Source organism: Aquila chrysaetos, chromosome 6 (assembly GCF_900496995.4).
Source record: "Aquila chrysaetos chrysaetos chromosome 6, bAquChr1.4, whole genome shotgun sequence".
Taxonomy (NCBI): Eukaryota; Metazoa; Chordata; class Aves; order Accipitriformes; family Accipitridae; genus Aquila; species Aquila chrysaetos.
The window spans coordinates 13,601,084-13,622,882 of NC_044009.1; the positions used below are offsets into that span (position 1 = coordinate 13,601,084).

General features: G+C 42.2%; 1 protein-coding gene across 1 annotated transcript in view; it reads left to right on the top strand.

The window, feature by feature from the left end:
- ABCA12 (ATP binding cassette subfamily A member 12) overlaps window positions 1-21,799 on the top strand; it is a 90,522-nt gene that overhangs the window by 13,551 nt on the left and 55,172 nt on the right. The window contains exons 3-10 of the mRNA XM_030018841.2: window positions 6,161-6,308; window positions 8,982-9,070; window positions 10,494-10,603; window positions 11,355-11,540; window positions 12,344-12,522; window positions 15,466-15,578; window positions 17,241-17,337; window positions 17,471-21,628. Of these exons, the coding sequence (XP_029874701.1) occupies window positions 6,161-6,308; window positions 8,982-9,070; window positions 10,494-10,603; window positions 11,355-11,540; window positions 12,344-12,522; window positions 15,466-15,578; window positions 17,241-17,337; window positions 17,471-21,628 (5,080 nt within the window). The remainder of the gene's footprint in view (window positions 1-6,160; window positions 6,309-8,981; window positions 9,071-10,493; window positions 10,604-11,354; window positions 11,541-12,343; window positions 12,523-15,465; window positions 15,579-17,240; window positions 17,338-17,470; window positions 21,629-21,799) is intronic.

The following is a 21,799-nucleotide window of genomic DNA, read 5'->3' on the forward strand; positions in this document are numbered from 1 at the left end:
GCTGAAGAGGTTGAATCCAAGTGATCATACTTAATAGCCACTGACAAATCTATTTTTATGAATTTGTCTAATTCTTTTTAAAATGAATGTCTACTTTTCAGCATACACCACCCTGTGGCAGTGAGTTCCACATTTTGGTAATTGTTAAAAAAGGTACTTTCTGTCTGTTTTGCCTCATGATCTCATTGTGTTTCTTTGTCCCTGTGTTGCGAGAGATGATCATTTACTCACCACTTTCATCACTGATCATGATTTTATTTATTTCTCTATCAAACCACTTTTTGGCCATCTTTTTCTTTGCTGAAAAGTCCCAGTTACTAAGTCTCTTTGTATGATTTAGCAATGATTGAATGCATTTTCAATTAAACACAATACTTCCTAATGAAGTAATTTGCTTATTAATGCCTTTAATTCACCAGTGGGGGAGTTGAGATTTGTATGGGTTTTTTATGAACTATGTAAGGAATATGGAAGGACTTAATGCATAAGGTATATGCAGTATCAGAGTGTGTGAAATCTGAAGCCAAGAGAATTTTTTCATGCCCAAGGAGTGGTAGTGATATGACACTGAACTATGGGTGGTTAGAAAGCAGAAAAACTCAGCATTCCTTTTTAAATTAATGGTAAAGGAGGAAGAAAATACACTTAATGTACCTAAATGTATTTAAGAAATAGCCATTCATAATGAAAATCCGATATCTTTGATATGAATACCATGGAATATGGATTTTGTTCGGTTTTTGCAGGATGGATGGCAGAGCTAGGTAGGAAGCCCTGAAACCAGAAATACAGTGTGAGCAGAAAAGGGAGAAGGAATGCATGGGTGATATTTTGCAAGCAAAAGATATGGTCTGCATAGCTCCATTATATTTAAGGGGATTTGCACGTTCAAATGATGGGGCTGCAATATATATAGTTCACATCTCTCAGGGTAGCAGAGCTGAGACTGGGGAGTTGAGGGAAAGGAAGGTAATTAGCAGGACACTGAGTGAACTGGTTGCTAGTTTACACTAGAGACCACTGGCTGATATAAACCAGAGTGTAACCTGTACTGAATTGATAATTTGAAAATGCTGCCTATTTACTGTCCTTTTCTCTGGTGTGGATAATAATGGCTGCTATCCTCCCAGCACTTACCTCCTCAGGGGCAGGCAGCCCTCACCGCCGCAGGCTGAAGGGGCTGACATCGGGGTCTGCGTTCATGGTGCTATGCCTGTGGTCCACTGAAACGCCCAATTCCTTGAAGTGAATGGTTGGACTCAGCTAATGCAAATGCCTGAAACTTCAGTGCGATGAAAGCAGCAAAAGCAATGTGGCAATGTAAAACATGGTCCTTTTAGATTTAAACATTTCAGTCAATTTCAATTAATCTTAGATTGTAGTGAAATAGTAATTTTCATCTATCTTCTATGAGAATTATTATTACCCTGACATTTTTCATCATTATTATACCAAACACCTTCACCTGAAGAAAACAAAATGTTTTGCTCATGTTGAAGGGAAGTATGTTGGAATTTACAATAACCAGGGAAGTAAGAGAAATTAATTTTCTTCATTTTATTCCAAATGAAAGCAAATGTGGAAATGCCAGAATTTCCAGTGGCATGCATGTATTATAGGTATCTTGTGTTTATTATTACTGCTCTGCATGCCTTATTTCTTTTCAGCTCTTGCAGATGTAGCTGGCCTAGCTAGATGCTACTGAGCAGGGAGAACCAGCCAGCCCATGCAGCACTGAGCCCTTGGCCTCTTCTGCCCTTTGGGATGCCTGTCTTGTTTTCTTCAGGTTCAGCACCCTTCTTTCAATGGTGATAGAAAAAATCAAAGCTCTCGGTGAGAGGGGACAGCAAAATCCTCCGCGCTTGGGATTCTGCTGCTGGCAAACCCAGAAGTCAGTCTTTACTAACAGGATACAGATCTGGGCTCAGATTTTGGTTGCACACAAGTCAGTTTGACCAGAAATATGCTAGGGTGACCTCTCAGCTCAGACATGGGATAGCATTGGGTGCAGTGATCTCTCCCTCTTGGCTCATAGGTAGTGTAGTGGGACCCTCCAAAGGTAATTGTAGTTTTAGGAAATTAAGAGGTTTAAAGCTAAAGGCAGTGGGGAGAATGAAAAAATCTGTCATGTATTGTGGATCTGCTCTATCGTTTGATGTGGGATCATAAAGTTGGGGACTACAGGGCTGGAGGAATCCATATTCCTTGGATATGGCATTGCCATAGACTTCAGTGGGAGACGGAGCTGCCTGCTGCAGCATGTGGAAGATTGAAGGGATTCTCAGCAGTAGAAATACTACAAAAGTCACTAATGGTGGTAAGTGTTATGTTTCAGATTGTGAAACTATCCCCATCAAAAGACTGTCCTTTAAAATTTGCAGAGCGTTTACAGCTTTCCTTCAATAATGTTTCATAGCTAGTGCTTACGTTGTGTACTAATGTAGTTGACGTGCTGGCTAAATCTCAGCCAAGGGAGGGACAGGTAGTTATGAATGTCTCCTGAAGCACTGAAAGGCGTCAGGAGCCAGCTTCCTCCCTGGCTGTCCTTGCAGCTGCGTATGGGGCTAACACGGGTAATGAATTTCTATGTGTGGGCAGAGCAGCCCATGTGGCTCTGTGGAGTCACGTCTCCTTACCACGAGCAAGTGGATGGAGGGCGGGAAGTTGGAGCAGGGAGCTCATTAATCTTTTGACTCACCTTCTCGTCAGTAAATTCCTTCCTTTGCAGGATGAGAGGGAGTTACAGGGAAGAACTCTGAGGCTACGCCATGTTTGTCTGGGGCTTGGACTCCCAAATCAGCCATGCTTCTTGCGCCACCTTACACTCTGGCTCTGCTCTGATCTCAGGCACACCGGCCAGAGGCAGCATAGTCAGAAGCTGAACTTCCTGTGGCTGTGCTGCTCAGCTTTTATTAAATTAAGTTGTTGGCCTCTGTGGCCCCTGAAGAACATGATTTTCAAGGCAGTATGAACAGAGGGACAAGTGCTTGGTGGTTCTGATGGTGGTGAGATTGACTGCTTGTTATCTGGGAGTGACAGACGTGTCACACCAGCCTGTCCACCCTGTTCTTGGCTCAGTGGGGCCAGTGCGTAAAGAAGGCAGTGTGAACAGTGTGGCTCCTTCAGCATCATCAGCTTGCCACACGAGAAAGCAAGGGTGGGATTCATCTCCCAGCGGTACGTGTCTGTGGAAGGGGTGCCTGCATCTGAACCAGGTCTTTAAACTTTCTTTGGAGTCAGTGGAGATCTCATCAATGCAGGCAGCAGAGCCAACGTAACAATTAATTTCATCCTGATGGATAAGCCTGTGTGTTATTTGTGTGCTTGACGCAGAGCACGCTTGTGCTAGATACTCAGGGTTAAGAAGCAGCATAGGTCTAACTTATACCAGATGGGAATTTGGCCCAGACATTTCAGATTTTTCTGTGTCGTGGTCTTTCTCAAAAAACTTCCTTAATTCTCTAATTGCTGTCAGAGTCCAGGCCTCTTCCAGAAAAGTCCTCTCTGGCATTGCCACTGCTTTTGTGCCAAGAACTTCATGGGGTTACACTGGTTCATGCCTGCAGTGACTCAGTGATGGATCAGGCCCCGTGGTTGTATCCAGGTGCCAGCAAACTACTCAACATCTGATGTGAGCTGGCAGAGCCTCACTTAATACCTCAATCGCATTGGGCCAATGATGTCTTCACAGGCGTCGTGCCACCACCAAGAGTAGCAGCACTTCCAAACGTCAGGTCATGAATTCCTGTCTCTATTTCTCAGGCTGGTGTTTCAAAAGAAAAGAAGAGAAAGAGCTGGTATCATCACCGTGTTCTTACGCTGTACACCTCACTTGTGATACAGCAACTGATTGTTTAGTTGTCCACTTAGTTCAAAGTGTATCGCCTTTCAGTCCAATTTTAAAATCTTTTTATTGCTACTTATATCTCAAGGAAGCGTCTTCTTCCGCTCTGGATTCATCAGGATCTCTTGCATAATTGTCTCTGTAAACATCTTGCATCTCTCCAGAGAAGACCAGTGCTCCCCAGGCTTCCAACCCCATCCTTGTGTTCCCTGCTCTGCTGTCGAGCTAGGAGTTATGCAGCTTTAGCTGCTCCAGGTCTACTAAGAGACATGAGCTTAGATCCTGGCCCTGCTTGTCATTGATAGATGTGGATGGCAGTGGAGGGTGTAGCTGTTTCCCTTCTAGCTCCTACCTGTCTCACTTCCTTGTGGTTATGCTCTCCATCGTGAACCTCATGGCTTCTCAGGTCTTTGAGGCTTCATTTTGGTAGGGATGCTGATAAAGTGAGGTCTGTGGTGTGCATTTTTGGACTGGCATGAGTCAGTTTCCTGCATGGGAATGAGGGTGCCGGAGGTCAGAAGGAAGATGAGGGAAAAATGCCATTTTGCAGGGTTGTAATTGGTGATCTCAAAGGGATGTTTGCCAGACACAGCAGGGATATTCACACAAGGATGCTTCTAGATTAAAGTGCCTTACTCTAAAGTTTCCCTCATGGGCAGCAGACTTACTTAATTACACTTCAAAACCTTTAGAGTGACGTATGTTTGGTCCTTTGGCCCCGACACCAGAAGGACTGCCTGTACGGACAAGAGAGATCTTTTACTCTCCTTGGTGCTCTGTGATTACCAGGTGCTGGCTCAGCCTGCTGTGTAACTCCTGGTGGCCGAGGGGTGCAGTGAGTGTTGGGGGTGCAGTGAGTGCAGGTAGCCTTCTCCTCTGGCAGGGTATCTCCTTTAATTTTCTAGGGCAGTTCTGCGCTGAGGTATACAAGAGAATCACAACAACACTCAAAATGGGTGCCTTTGACTCTGCAGGTCTCAGCAGTCCTCTGTGCCAGTTGCTATCTATCTGGCCCAAAGCAGTGGGAACTCCTGTGCTAAACCATGAGCTTTTGCAGTTTGACCCCAAAACGCAGTGCCCACTCATCGGCTGTGACCAACTGTGCTGAGGAAAGCTCAGGAAAGTCAAGTGTCTTTCAGTGAGACTGACAGCCACGTACTCCACCTAACAGTGCCATTCCCTTTGGGAACATCGGGTTTTTGACCACTGCTATAATTAATAAATGTAGCACAAATGTAGTAAGGTGTCCTTGTTGGAGGGGTTTGAGATAAAGCTGTGCCTGGGCAAGAGTCACAGGTCGTCTTTGGAGACTAAAGAGCAAGGTAATCAATTACCACAAGCCTTTTGTAAATCTGGCTCCTTTCCATAGTAGAAATAATAGCAATGTCCTTTGCCAGGTAATTTTCCAAATGATTATTTTAAATAATATGTTGCTGCAATCCAGCAAAAGAGTTTTGAGATTTATTAGAGCATTTGTCAATGAGAGGAAAAGCAGCCAGTGAACTCTGCGGGCTGGCAGTAAGCAGCACGGGGCAAGTGGCACATAGAATACTAAAGTCTCTAATTGCTCAGGTCCACTCTGTGTTTGCAGAAATTGGAGACAGGGACATACATCTCACCCCTCAGCGCTTGCTGCCAGCATCACAGGTCACCAGGCAGATGGTACGGGAGCTGCTCTGAGATGGCAGGAGACATGGAGGGGGTGGTGGTGATAGATGGCTCCTCTCCCTTCCCTGGGCAGGTCTGCGCAAAAAGCAAAGGAGGTTATCTGGTCCTGGATCCATTGCCCCTTCTTGTGGTAAAATCTGAGACAGAGCCCTGTTTTAGCAGCCTGGCTTGAAACTGAAGATTGTGGCTTTGCATAGAAACTGATCCAGCCAAGCCTTGGAGAGCATGCTCTTATGGGTGCTTCAGGTTACTCTGGCTATGTGCCTGCTTTTATTTTATTTTACTTTTTAAAGGCAGAATTAGGATATTGTAAACCTAGGGTGCTTTTGTCATTTCTTGACTGTTTCTTGCATTTTGGAGCAGAGGGGGGAAATCTGTGGTTGCTTTGGGACTGACAGGTATCTTATAACCAAGTAGCTTGACTCTTTTTCCTATTAAATAGCCTTGCATGGCTTTGTCAGTGTTGAGGAGGTGCTTCTAGTAGGATTTGGCAGGTAGTGGTACCAGGGTGGAGTGAAAGAGCCTCAGTGAAACTAAGAATCAGTCCTATGGTTTGGGAAGAGAAAATAGCACATACTGATAGAAACACACGGCAAAAAAGTGCATGTCCACATCATAATGGCATTTTCTTTCTCCTCCTTCCTCCAGGTTACCTTGCACCCCGAAACCTTCCTAGTGCAGGCTTCTTCCCGTTCCTGCAAACCGTGCTGTGTGATTCAGATGCCAGATGTAAAGGCACACCGTACACACCAGAAGATCTGTTGCCAAGACTTAATGACATCTCATCTCTCAGACTGTAAGGGAATCTGAATATATCTGGGTGTTACAAGCTGTAAAGCAAAACTTGCTTTGAGGTGGCAGGAGCAGCCATGTGTGTCTGCATGTGCAAGTGCGTCTGCAACAGATAGATCATCTCAGATATCTGTTATAACAGATATAGTCTCAGATATCTGAAGACTTAGAAATGAGAATATGGGCTGCAACATGGGACACATTAAAAATGTCCCTATTAGGGACAGCTCTCAGTATTGTGTCAGTTGATCCTGGCTTGATATAGTAGAAGAGAATTTTAGTCCCTGAGAAAAATGCTTCTGCTCACCCAGATCAGAGCAAAGAAACTTTTTTTTTTTGCATAATTGTGGGTTAAGTCCTGTAGGGTGTCAGTGGATAAGACTTGTACCAAGAGCAGCCCAGCGTGCTGATCTGCCACTGTGGTGATTGGTTCAGGACACTTTAGGTGGAAGTAGCAAATGTTCTCCAACAGCTGTAGTTTGAGTTACACTTGTTCTGGAGTGACTGCTCTTTCAGTAGCTCCTCTGGGTGCCAACCAGAATGGGTGTCTTCTCTGCATGTCATCAAACATTGGGAAACAGATGAAAATGGGGAGACAATTTTTGCCCACAAAAGCATGTAGATATGCAGTGTGGAGCTGGCTGGCCATGTTTTGTTGGAATGTTGGTTCGCTGAAATTGAAAAGTTCAGTGGAGGCATTTCAATTTCATTGATGTTCCAGTCAAAGCCAAGTAGCATTTGCTTTGAGATATGCCAGCCAGTGTTGTTTCTATGTCTTGCCTGCCTGGTTCTCGCACACCCCTGCGGAACATGTTACTCTGAGGCCTGGCTGTTTAATGGAGAGCTGAAAATCTGGGTGTCTCTCATACAAGGTCCCTGGTTGCTCATCTGTGCTTTCAGGTGAGAGGCTGCTTCATAGTGGCTATGTCAGAGCCTCAAAATCCCCCTTGGCCAGAGCTTGAGAGTCTGAAGAGGTAAGGTGGGGCCCATGCCTTCCACGGGAGAGTCCAGCAGGCAGGATGGGGGATCCTGGGGTTGGTGGCTCCTCAATGGTCTTCCTTAGTCAGTGCAGAGGAACGGGCATTTTCCCAGGCCAAGTCAATGGTCAGGATCTGCCCATTGATTCAAAAGAGTCTGGATGGCTAAATATGTGGATGACTGAAGTAAGGCAAGGTGAATCCTAATCAAATTCAAGGTCACACAGCAGAAGAGGGCAGAGCCGCACAGAGACTGGACGCCTGGATTCACAGCTCTTTACTCTTTTCCTCAGTGTCATTGTTTTTCCTGGGCATGTTAAACAATGCTTAATTTGGGGTATTGAAATGAAGAAATGGGAACTTCTATCGCCAAAGCTGGAGGTCTTCCATGGGTTTCAATAGCTACAAATCCTCCTTGCTTTCTGTTTTTGGTTTCTGTACAGCTGTTTAGGAAATAACTGTTTTTTCCTGCCAACTGAAAATCAAAGGATTTGGCCAAACTATAGCTCAAGTCACATGAGTCATTAATAAGCATCTTGACATCTATTGATGCTGAAAGTTGGCTATATGTGAAGTATCACACAACTATGTGGGTATACCTATCCTTGTGTGGTCAGTGTCAGCTTTAGAAATATATTGTATTCTACAGGAAAAAACACCCAACTATTAAGTAGTCACAGCAAACCTAGCAGGATATAGCAGAGTATAAAACCTCAGCAGAAGGTTGACTGGACAGGGGAAAGATCCAGAAGCCAACATGAATAGATGCAGCTCTGCCTCAGGAGTAGAATGACCATGGGTGAGTTTGTCATGAAGGCAAATTATTTGAGCTGTGACCCTTCACTGGGTATATTATTGTGTAATATTCTAGAGTTTGTAATATTCAGCTAACCCAGACTGGGTTTTTTCCCCTCCCACTGTGCAACTCACTGAAGCTCTTATTAAAGTGTTTTATAACTTGCCCTAAAACTGTGTCTTACCAGTGGCCAGCAGAGAAAATGAGGAAGGTTCTTATCTTTGAATCTGTTCCTTAGAAGCATTTACTAAGGTGTACAAGACATGGTCGCTTGAGATTTCCTTTAATAAAAGGGAACTAAGTACAAAAACTGAGCTCAACACCAACATCTTCCATCCTTTCTTTTACCCTGTAGTGAAATGTTTGGGAAGGATGAAGTAAGGTCCTGATGTCTTGAAGGATTTCTTGGTAGGGGCATGCAACCTACTGTTATAGCTTAGAGCTGTTCCAGCTTACATCAAAGGCCTCTGTGCTCAGTCCAAGTGTCATTAACAGTGCCATGAAGTTCTGCATTGTTTCTTCTACTGAGCATATGTTAGTGGAGGACAGAATAGGACTTGATTGAATGAGGCCGCCTTTCCAGAAGTGGGAATTTGTTTAAGATTAGGCCAAATACATATGTCAAGCCTTGCCTGTCCTTGGTGTCCCTGCAGAGCAGGCAACAAGGTGGTCCCCTCCATCTGTTTTGTGTCTGAGAGCACTGCACTGTGCTTCCCCAAAATACATGCCAGGCCTCTAGAAGGAATCAGAATTTTGCACAACTGAAATTTCAACACACCTGCCATGAGTCACGCAGTAGTTAAGTGTAAACTTAATCATAAGAAACTCTGTGAGTTGTTACAGGTGTCTTTTATTTCTGCCTTTTTCTTTTCTTTCTTTTTTTTTTTTTTCTTCCTTCCCCCAGTAAGCAGAGGAGCTCATTCAGTGCAGCCAAGGACAACCATCCATCACCATGGAGTGCAGAGGTTCCTAAAAGCAAGAACGCTTCACTGGGTAGGTTATTCACTGCTCTGCAAAATTCTGGTCTTTAAAGGCTATCCTTTGAAGCCCTCTGGACAGAGATACAGTTCTTAGAGCACTGCTAAAATGATTTGTGTGTTCCATACAGGCATGTGACCATGGCCATGACATTAGTGTAAATTCTTGAGAATAATTACAAGTAACTGTCTGTAGAAAAGACTTTTGGAATTTGTCCAAGAAACCAGGATTAAATCATTGTGCTTCACAGGAGCAATGTGAGATCGCAGACTGTTTGGACATTAATTAAAGACCTAGCTATTTATGGAATATTGCCCTTTTACTGCCCACAAATTGTCCATAAACAGCTTATGATTTTTTTTTCAAACATATTTCTTATTCACAGTTATCCAGCAAATAAGTCTTCCTCTGTGCCACAGTGGATATTTATTGTTGGTGATGTTCTGATGTGATTCTCTTTCCTGAAGGAACTTTCAGACTTAAATTTTCCATAAAATCATTACAATTATTATTTATTGATGGTAATGGCTAGTACTATCCGCAAGCCATCGTGATGGATAGTCCTTTCTCCAGGGAGCTCATGATCAAATGAATGATTACAGATTTGCATTCTGTGACTGTTCTGCCCCAGCCATTCACTGTTGCAATTAGCATTCCTGCCAATGCGCTCACTCTTCGGTGTATGGGCAGAAAAAGGCAGAACGCAAAAGGGACTGAATGCAGAGGCGTGGGGGAAAAAAAATAATCATCGAACAGTTATGGGAACTATCAGCTCATGCTGATGGCCACAGATGGTCAGGGAGGAACTCAGTTCTATGTCTTATTTAAAAAAATAAAATAAAAATCACAGGTCATAGCTTTTGCTGGTGTAAACTGGCATAGCTTCTTTGGTTTCAGTGAGCTGTATAGTTTTGAGAGTGCAGCTCAGTGCAAGTGTTGGCTTTGGTGTGTGTCAGCTGGGGACCTGGCAGTGTGCCACCATCTGTAGTGGGCAGCAGTGCTCCAAATCTCTGTTGGAGCCGTTTCTGAATAACGAGTACCACCCACTCGTGCCAAAGACACCTGGAGAGTTCTTCCTTACAGGGCTATCAGCTTGAGCCAGTGCAGGCTTCCTTGTAAGGCTACCCATTTCTCTTCCTGCATGGGAGAGCTGCAGTACTGGAGAAAAGAGGTGGAAATTAATGTTGAACTGCAAGCACATAGTTAAAAGCATTTAATTTTTAAAAGTTGCAGAAGTAAATAATGTAATCCAGGATTTAATTACGCCAGAAAAAACCTTAAGTAAGTAATTACAGGATGCCATTGGCTGTACCTTTGGAAACAGATTAATAATGATGGCATGCCCAAAGCTGTAGTCAGCTATCCTCTGTCATGGTTTGATGTAGCAAAGAGGTTAAAAGACATTAAGTAAAATACAGTGTTTCAAACTGTATTGCAGCATTTGGGGATTTGGTATTTCATGGAGAAAAAACCCTTCGGAATATTTCATCACCATCCAACTTGACTTCCAGCATCAACATGTTCAACAAAATCCTCAATTTTGGGAAGGTAAGTCAGTATTTGCGTAATAGCTGAGTGTCAACATTTATGTATCGTTGTATTTAAAGAGTTAGAAGCTCAAAGTACCAACATACAGCTTTTACTGCTTTGAGATCTCCCCTATTATGTGAATGTGCTTTATTTTGGAAAGAGGAAGGCAGTTACTGTGGGTGGACTTTTAAGCTTTGTGGTAAATTTATTATCCTCTAAGCAGAAACCAGATAAACCAGACACCTTGGGACATAATACCATGAATTACCAAATACAGTTGCACACAATACCCTGAGATATTTTGCTCAAAACTTGTGTGAGTTAAGGTGTTTAGAGTCTGTTTTCTTTCATGTGAAATTAAAGATATGATATCACAGGCTTTGCCATTCAATTCATCATTTGCCCACAATACTACTGCAGTGGCATCAGAGGCACTGTGTGTTCATTATGTAGGTGTTGACTACGTATAGGAACAACTCCTTTGTAACAGAAACTTGGTACCATGTAATGGACACCAGTATGCTTATGTTTTTGTATTAAGGCCTACAAACACTTATGCACACATTCCTCTTTGTCTGTATGAGGAGTCTGAGGGATTTCAGTGACACTGTTCACCTGTTAGAATTCTGTATGTGTGTAAGTGCTTGTAATGACAGTGCTTTTCAGATGTCACTACTACCCTTTAAAAAAAGTCTCATCACTGCATTTAAAACCATACCAAACAGAGTATTGCTTTAAAGCTGTCTTTAACGTTACATCTTAATTTTAGAGCCAGACCCAATATTCAACTGCAGCAAATCTCAAAGTCATTCTGTGTGAGGTCTTGTCGCGATACATAGCACATCCCAATCTCACTGAAGAGAAGATGGCAGCCAATATCCACCAGACATTCTGCTTTACTGACTCATCTCTTTTAGAGTCATTTACCCAAGAGTTCAAAAGTCAGCTCTCTCAGGTAAGTGCCTGGGACCTTTCCTAATATCTGCATCTAGTAGCTGTGTTAGGTCACATGCGTTATTGCCATGTTTGGGAGATGATAGAACGTGACCCCACCTTGCTAGGAGTTGCTCATGTATATAACAAAGTGCAGATAGTGCATGATGAGGCTGAGCTAATTCTTGTGAATGGGATTAGCCCAAAGACCTTAAAGTTGAGTACACAGCTTGGAAAGGCAAGGACATCCAGCTGTCAGGTAGTGGCCACTAAGGGTCCTCACCATGCCTAGGTCTTGTTTCTCCTCTTTATTTGCCCTGCTGCAGCAACAGGTAAATAGAACAGTGTGAGGATGTGGTGTAAATAAGAATATTTAAAGCTAGAGGAGGCAATAAATTTAATTGTGTATTACCTCAGCCGTATAACTCCATCTAGTAACTCCTGCATCTGATCCAACAATTCATGGTTGAAGCAGTACTTTTCTTTGGGAAAGCTATATAATTAAAGCAAATGAATACTTTAAAGGTAATGCCTTCTTTTTTGCCAGGGTGAGGTTTAATATTAATTTTTCTTGTATCCCTAGTCTTTGGACTGTTTGGGACATTCTGAATCGTAGGGCTTGTCTAAACAGAGAATTTATTGTACAATCTGGGGTGTGAAGGTAAAGCACAGTCACTCTCTCAGTTATTGCCTGTCACTAGAGTCCTTTGAATGTATTATTTGTAGAGTTGTGTACAAGTGCAGTGCAAACTGAAAAACATAAAAAGACACACCGGCAGCAAGGGTTCTTGTTTTTAAATAATTTCTTGCATTGTTTTTGTTAAGGTGCAACACAATGCACAATACCAGGCAGCATTCGTCAATGAAATGGTCTCGTTTCTAATGCTCATCTCCCAAGTGCAGAATGACACCTCCCTGTGGCATCTCCTTTTGCTGGCTCCAGATGTGTTTCAGGGCAGCATGCAACTGAAAGACATAATTGATTTCCTTCAGAATCCAAGCAGGTAAAAATACAGAAAATGGTAGGAGAGGCACTGAAAGTTGGTGGGTTTGTGTATTCAACTCAAAGGACATCATCTCTCATCTTGAAGAAAGTGTGTTAGCTTAAAAGCATGATTTATTTGAGTGATGATATAGCTCCATAGTAATGCATTTCTAAAGGTCTCTATGGCCAGTGAGCAGTGTTTTGATTTTCAATGACTCTTGTGTCACTTTTTAAATGGGAGCTTGTTATGAACTCTTAGTTTTCTTCCAGCTTGCTTTGAGGAACTGTCATGCCCATGTGCAGACAGAAAAGGTGGTGAGTAACAGCCACTGCCTTTGGTTGAATAAAACCCCTCCTGGCTGGATTGTTGTTCCACTAAAGAAAGCAGCTGGCTGCTTCTTTCTAGAAAAGCACAGAGCCAAATTCAAGTTGCTTTGGAACACCTCAAGCATTTGTAGGGGAGCCATAAATTTTTTTTTTTTTTTTAATTGATTACCTGATTTACTGCTGTTTTATCTTTCAAGATTGGTCCCAAGAAAGCAGAGAAGAGAGGGAGCCTGGTTTGTAGCATATGGGGCTTTGAATATGTCTAACTTCAAGAAGGCGGCACCAGTTATGTTCTTGCTCAATGGTTATATGAAAAACAGAGCTGGCTTAACTGCATTAATTAACTGTGCTGAAATATTTGATTCTGTATGCAGCTGGGACAATAAAAACTCTTCTAAAATGGGCTTAGCCTTGAAAATCCCTTTCCTGGTCTGTACTTGGGCTGAAGTCTCGCTGATCTCTAGAAGACTTGAGTTACTCAAGAGATTAGGGAACTCTGCTCCAAATCATCTACAGGATATGTGACTGACACTGCTATAAATTATTCTGAATAATCCACTTGTTACAGCACATGAATGACAGCAAGCAACAGAGTGTCTTCAGACTTTTTTTTTTTTTCCTTGGATACATGAGCAGTTGGATAAAGATGCCAAAAGAGGTTGTAGAAACTTTGCCACTTTGATTACACTCAGGCTTAGAGGGACTCACTTTTCATCACTGGCATGTTGCCAAGGCACTTAAAAACCTGTACATTTAATATCTAGGTAGTTTGCCATATTGCATTGTGAGAACTATTTGTAAGTTGTAATGTCCTTATCCTTAAAGGAGTCAGTAGCAGTGTGGCAAGAATTTTAATTTTATTCAGAGTTGTTTTGTCCATGCTGCTGTTTCAGTCACAGGATTATTGCATTTTTTTGCATTTACTGGCTTGCAGAATCAAGCCTAAGAACCAGCACTGTTTGAGTGTCCAGGAAGAATTAATATTTACTGTGCTGCTCTGCTTTGCTCTACAGCTGCAGAGCTAGGCAAAGTTATCATAGGCACAACAAAGAGGCACATAGAATTTCATCACCAGAACTGTGCAGTGCTTTTATGCCTAGCATCTGGCAGTGTAAGTGCATGAGTAAAGAGTTATTGCAAAGAGATTGCACAAATAGTATTTTTAATGATGCTTACAAAAGCACATCTTAGTGAGCCTGGCCATGTCTTTTACTCAGGCAGTACTGACCTCCTAAAGAAATGCTGTACAGGGATTTTTTTGTAGTATAAATATGAAGATACAGAAGAAAAGAACTTTTACTCATTGTGGCATCTGTATTAACCATGTGATAAACACCACCACTATGAAACCAACTTCAAAGTCATGAATACTATAGAACATTTAAGAGAAAATTTTATTACCCATACCACCCTGGTTTACAGACAGAATTCACAAATGCTCCTGTTTGTTGCTTTAAGATAGTTTCTCAGAGAAGCACATAAGCTGAACTTTTTCTCTAAAGCCAATGTCTGCAAAAGCCCTGCAAGACTGAAATAAAAGGGCAACAACAACACTTGTTTCCATGTTTTCTACCTTCTGATCTGTATATGCGTCCGCTTTTGAAAAGCCTATGCCTGCCTCCTCCTTGGCTCTGCCATTGCTCAACTAAATATGTCATTTATAACTGCAGTTTCTTACCCCTCTTACCCCTCTAAGACTCTTACTAACAAGCACCTCTGCAAAATGGAAATGGTGAGCACCAAGTCCACAAAACCTGCATGGAGACATTATGTTAAATGAGGAGAAAAGAGATCCCTGGTGCTCTGTCCTCACTAGAAGTCTGTTCCCACAAATCAGTATGTATTTATTCATGCCACTGAAATCAGCTCAGCTAGGTTCTTCATGTAGCACCTGCAGAACTTCAGGCAGGCGAGAGATTGTGCATTTCACAGTGACCCTATGCCTACAGTGAAGAACTCTTCTTTATACAGGAGAAGCAAAAGGGACTAATAATCACCGTGAGGTTTTCAGTAACCTGCACACATTGAACAGACAGTCTTTTAAATTATGTCCTCTGTGATACAATATGCCTGATTATCACCTTGTTCTTTCCTAAGACTGAAAAACATTCCTTGCTTTCCTGTCAGCCTGATTGTTACAGTATAAATGAGGAAAGAAGGAGAATTGGAAATGGTAACAGTTATTTGTGATTGCTTCTTCCTTCCACAGATGTTGTCCCCTAGGGATCCCTGCTCTCCCTGGAGCCTAGTCTGCTCACTTCTTGGTTTCTTTTAGGAAGAGATTCACCCACAGCAGTGAATCACTGGGCTGGCATATCACCTTAGTGTTTTCTAAGACCTATTGTGAGGATTTAAGTGGTCTATAGATTTTACATAACCCTTTGAATAACTGCACCTAATGAGTGCAACACATATGTTTGTGCTAATATACTGCCATGGCTTTCCCATCAAAGCCCTTTGCATTTTGTGCATGATCAAACAAATAATTAAAAATAGGGGCAATGAGTTGTCTGTCAGACATTTTAAGAATGATAGGCTGTACTCCAGCTGTTTCCTATTTGAACACTTGTTTTATTTCTTCTCATAAACCTGTAACCACAATTTATTTTCCTTGTTGTTTTTTTCTTCCCTTTAGTGTTGTGCTGGCAGCTCAGAATGTCTCTGCATTACCTGTGACTGATGATAGATTCAAAACTGTTCAGAATGGGGTTACAGATCCTCCATATTCCCTGAACTGCTTGGAGCAAGGTAAGACGCCTGCATATAGTTATATCTCTGCTGAAAACCTGTGGTGCTAAGGAGAAGCAAACTGCAGGCTAATAAGTAACCATACAGATTGCATACTGTTCAGGGCTCAGCATAATGAATTCTTCTTTCAACTTTTTACAAATGTGAATAAAATACCTCATTTCAAATGGAAAAGTAAAAAAGCTTGGTTTTGTCAGTAGACAGTGAATTAACATGAGTTTGCAGTCTTGGTGGAAATGGGGAGCAGCAATTTTTTACCATGATTTTTTGGGGGGGGTCCAAATCTGCCTCTAGTTGTGGGTTCTGTCAAACTCACCTCAGTATATCAAGGTAGGGGCTGAGGCTGAGCTGCACAACAAGGGGTATATGTCAAGATTAGCCATTCCTCTAAACCCCTGTCAGCTTACAGCAGAGGAAGAGTCCTTGACATCTAGCTCTAACTGAGGTTATGTGAATGGGCAAGGGAAGGGTACAGCATCTAAATGCTACAAGGGACAGATTGGTATAATGCCATCCATTCTCTACCTCTTGTTTGATGGAGATTGTGGAAGTTGGGGTGGATAAGAAGAAAGCAGATTAATGCAATGCAAGTAGGGAAAACATGGAGATGTGGCTAGTGAGAGGACTGGATGTGTGGGCATACCAAGATGGGTGTAAATGGCTATGGGAGACATAAACGATGCTGCAGTCAAAGCCTATGTGTGGGTAGTAAAAAAGCATTCCCAAATGAAGGGAAAGAAACAATAATAAATATTAGGCCAGCTTGTGCTGCATCACTGATGGCAAAGCGCTCCTAAAGCAGGAGAGCTCCATTAGCACCCAGATCACAGGGGCATTGAACTGTTCCAAAGATGGAAAATAATTTCTATGATGACAGGTAACATCCTGACTTCTTTCAGAAGGCCAGGAAGATTTACACCCTAAAAGAGCTATCAAATTTCTAACCAGGATCTTGTGTCTTGTCGTAGGAGCTTAACTTCATACATGCATGTTATCCTTAATAGATTTGCCATAGGGCTTTTTTCAGTTTCCAAATTAATGTCATCTTGTCCTAGTTTCAGCTGGGATAGAGTTAACTGTCTTCCTAGTAGCTGGTACGGTGCTATGTTTTGAGTTCAGTATGCAAAGAATGTTGATAACACTGATGTTTTCAGTTGTTGCTAAGTAGTGTTTAGTCTAAAGTCAAGGATTTTTCAGCTTCTCATGCCCAGCCAGCGAGAAAGCTGGAGGGGCACAAGAAGGCCCAGGACACAGCCAGGGCAGCTGACCCAAACTGGCCAACAGGGTATTCCATACCATGGGACGTCACATCTAGTATAGGAACTGGGGGGAGTGGGGGGGGGGGAGGGCCGCTCGGGGACTAGCTGGGTGTCAGTCGGCGAGTGGTGAGCAATTGCACTGTGCATCATTTGTACATTCCAATCCTTTTATTATTACTGTTGTCATTTTATTAGTGTTATCATTATAATTATTAGTTTCTTCTTTTCTGTTCTATTAAACCGTTCTTATCTCAACCCACGGGTTTTACTTCTTTTCCCAATTTTCTCCCCCATCCCACTGGGTGGGGCGGGGAATGAGTGCGCGGCTGTGTGGTGCTTAGTTGCTGGCTGGGGTTAAACCACGACAGATCTTACTAATATACTCTTTACATGTTTGTTGTAGATAAAGAAGAAAACTTGGTGACCAGATATATTTGTAATCACTTTGTTAACTGGAAAGACAATCGGACTTTAGTGTCTGAATTGGAGGAAGTTCTGAGGTAAGACATTAGCTAAAGAGATATTACTAACAGTATAATTCAAATCTATGATCTTTGCTCTAAATCACTTTACATTTCCACTTGCATTGATTTCATATTCACTAAAATGTTTTGGTTTTTTTTTCCCCTCCAGAAAAATAAAGTCACCAGAGATTGGTGGAAAAGACTCCAAGAGGTCCATTAATTCAGATGATTTAGAAGCCATACAAAAGTCTCTACATCGTCTAAAAGGCTTTGAGAAAAAAATGAATAGAAGTGAATTAAAAAGCTTAAATCTATTCAGAAATTTGAAGAATGAAACATTACAGAAATTGTATGCAATTCTTGAACTGGGAATGAATCCGCATCATGATTATAAATTAAAGGAACCATATAATAAGGAAATAATTGATGAAATCTATAACTTCACATCACTGCAATTACAGAATGACTTTAATGGGACTTCCATTTTCAATATAATGACCCAGTGGAAAGAAATTCAGAGTGCTTTAAAATTAGCTGCAGTGATTTGGAATCCAGTTCTGTTAAATAATTCTAATTTTAGTACAGCGCAAACTAAGGATCCTCTCAAAATGTTGCTCTCCACTAGCATGCCATCATTTCTGGAAGACTTCAGAGATCATTTAAATGGAATGCATGAAATACTGTCATTGTTTTCTGATTATCTGTTTAAGCCTGTGTCCTACAGAAACTTTCCAGACCAGCTCCTAGCTCTCCAGAAGATGTTTTTTATAATGACAGACACCAACATAGGTTATCAGTACTTACTGATGCCTGTGTTTGAACTGATGCGGAGAGTAGAAAGCTCCATGGGTAAAGCCTGGTGGGATGAGTTGAATGCCTATTGGCGCATTGGGGAAAAACTGAGATCGATGAAGTGGAATAACACAAGCATCACAGCCTATGGGCAGTTTTTAGAGGTATTAAACAGCCATTTACAAAAGCTGAATAATAATCCAAGTAGTGTCTTCAGTGGACAATTGGATCAACTGTCAGAATTTATAACAGCCGTGTTTAAAGAGTTTGGGGAAAACTCTGAAGTAGCCAATATCTCACTAGTCACTCAAGCCATACAGAAGACCTTGTACATATTAAAAGACTTACAGCTGAATTATAATGTCAGTAAATTAAAATCTATAGATCTTTTCTTTAGTTTTGACAATAAAACCTTTGAGAGCTTGTCTGAACTTCTGAGGACAGGAATGAAAATCCTTCATTATAGAAGTGCCAGTGAAGCTTCAAGTGAGGAAATGATCAACCCTGTCTATAACTTAACACATCTTCTACTGCAGGAGTTCAGCCAGTCTTCTTCACAGCACAATACTTCGCTAGAGGCAAAGATTTGGGCGTTCTTGCATTTAGCCTTGAGTCCTTTCCTTGAAAAGAGCAGCAATGGTTATAGGACACCCCAGAACTGCTCCGCTCGGGATATGCTCCACATAACACTTGAGATGCTGTTTGAAAATGCCACTCTAAGCAAGTCCTTAGCTGGGAGCCCCTGCAAACCCCTCTTTGATTCCATGGGCATGGAGGGTGGAACAGTATGCAATGACACCTTTACAAAAATGTTCCAGCTTGCCGTAACAAACCTGAAACTGTCTCCAGAGTTTGCTGCTGTCTACAAGAACAGCAGTGAACACTTTTCCAAGGAGCTGTCGTGCATCATCCGGTCTCTGCAGTTTACTCTGAGTTTCCTTTCCAAATTAAACCTTGTCTCTGAGCTGGAAAACTCTTGGGTACAGGAGAAAGTGAGAGCTCTGACTGCTGTCACAGAGGGGCTGCTGCAGAGTAATGCCTCCTGCCCCATCCCAGTCCAAGATGTGGGTGGTGTTCTCCCATCTCAGCTTTTGAACATGCTCCTTCCTTTCATGCTGAATGAAACAGTACTGAACTCCCTAAATGTCTCTGACAGCTCAGCAGACTGGCATAGGCTGCCTGTGTTTTCCCATCTGTTACCGACTGTTTTCATTAGGAACAGCAGTATATATGAACTGCTACAGGTGGGCAGAAATGCTTCCAACCAGTCTGAGTGGAGACATTTCTCACGGCTGTGGCATGCCACTGGCAACGTGTTGACCACCAAATGGAACCTAACAGAAGTAGGTGAATATGTGAAACTCCTGGAAATTATGAAGAAAGCTCTAATTCTTGTGGACTTTGGGGTAGCTCCTGGGAAAACATTAGTATATCAGATCTTTCATAATTCTAGTGGAGGAATTAAATCCTCAGATCTGAATTACTTGTATAGTTCATTAAAACTCTTCTTCAATTCAACTTCTGCCACAAACAGCACACTGGACTTGGAAAGAATATTTCAAGAAATACTCCCACTGTATGAAGTTGATGGTGAAGGATTGTTCTACCCTAATCCCTATGGAGAAGAAAATCAAGATGTTCTAACTATGGCTGCAGTGATTTGGAATCAGACAATGTTAAACAGGACTCATTTTAATACAGAGAAAGCATGGGAGGTTATCAGAATGATTGCACTTCATGCAGTCTCGCTTGAAGACACTGAAAATTATCTCAGCACAAATGAAAAAGTGTCATCATTATTTTCTGACTTCTTGTTGACCCTGGTAACTTCTGAAAATTTTGCAGAACAGCTCTTGTCCCTTGAGCAGCTTCTTGCTGCCATGGCAAAGCTGAATACCAGTGATCATTATCTGCTGATGTCTTCTTTGTCTAAGCTAATGCAGAAACTCCAGAGTTCCCCTCATGGAAGGCAGGGAAATGAACTTCATGCTTTCTGGCATATTGCTGAAGTACTCCAGTCCATGAACTGGGATAGTACAGACAGTCTCACTTCCCAGTCACTTCTAGACATGCTGCAAAATCAGTTCAGTACCATGAAAAATTATTCCAGTCTTTCCTTCAGTAAGGAGCTGAAGCAGCGGGTAAACTTTGCATCCTTCATGTTTGAGCTGTATGGTAAAGAAGACTCCAGAGGAACGAACATCTCCATATACTCGCAGGCCATGCAAAGCAGTATCTTAATTTTAAAAGGTTTGCAGAAAAGTTATAATATCAGTGAGCTTGAAACTATCAGCCTATTACTTGATTCTTCGACTAACTATACCAAGAGACTGATTGAAATATGGAGAGCAGGAATGAAAGTCCTTCATGACACCAACTTAAACAAAACTTTTGAAGAAAAAATGGATATTGTCTACCATTTCTCACATTTGCTGCTGCAAAAGGAGTTTAGTGAGTCTTCCTCACAGCACAATACTTCGCTAGAGGCAAAGATTTGGGCGTTCTTGCATTTAGCCTTGAGTCCTTTCCTTGAAAAGAGCAGCAATGGTTATAGGACACCCCAGAACTGCTCCGCTCGGGATATGCTCCACATAACACTTGAGATGCTGTTTGAAAATGCCACTCTAAGCAAGTCCTTAGCTGGGAGCCCCTGCAAACCCCTCTTTGATTCCATGGGCATGGAGGGTGGAACAGTATGCAATGACACCTTTACAAAAATGTTCCAGCTTGCCGTAACAAACCTGAAACTGTCTCCAGAGTTTGCTGCTGTCTACAAGAACAGCAGTGAACACTTTTCCAAGGAGCTGTCGTGCATCATCCGGTCTCTGCAGTTTACTCTGAGTTTCCTTTCCAAATTAAACCTTGTCTCTGAGCTGGAAAACTCTTGGGTACAGGAGAAAGTGAGAGCTCTGACTGCTGTCACAGAGGGGCTGCTGCAGAGTAATGCCTCCTGCCCCATCCCAGTCCAAGATGTGGGTGGTGTTCTCCCATCTCAGCTTTTGAACATGCTCCTTCCTTTCATGCTGAATGAAACAGTACTGAACTCCCTAAATGTCTCTGACAGTTTAGCAGGCTGGAATAACCTGTCCATGCTTTCCAGTGTGGCACAGGATGAGCTCCACATGAGCGACCTGCTGCAGAGACTCCAAGGCACCTTCAGCCTCACCAAATGGAGTTATTACTCAAGCTTCTGGGATGTGGTTGACAGTTTCCTAAACACCAAAAGGAATCTAACTGAAGCAGCTGCCTTTGCAAAGTTGTTGGAAGCAGTGGCAAACAACTCTGCCAATGATGTGTCAGCTCTAGAAATCACAGAAGCCAGTCGCTATATTCTCAAGAGGCTGAACTTCTCTGATCTGCTAAATGAATTCAATATACATTCCAGTTCGGCTTTTCTCTCCAACAAAACTAGTTTTGACAGTGTGATTGATATTGTTGCTCATCACTTCATTGTCATGGCAGAAGCCCTGTATAACAAGACCCTACCTTGGACTCAGAGTGACAAAACTTTGTCACCAACCAGTTTGATTACGCGGTGAGTTTGCTTTTTGGGTATTGTAATTGCATTTATAGGTAGTGACCACCATTCTCGTTCCAGCATGAGAAGTATGTAATTTTCTTCCAGTGGAGCAACTTAAGCCTGAAATCACCATAATTTAGGATACTAGGTGTAATGTGGGTTATATTGAAGAAGAGGAAATTTCTC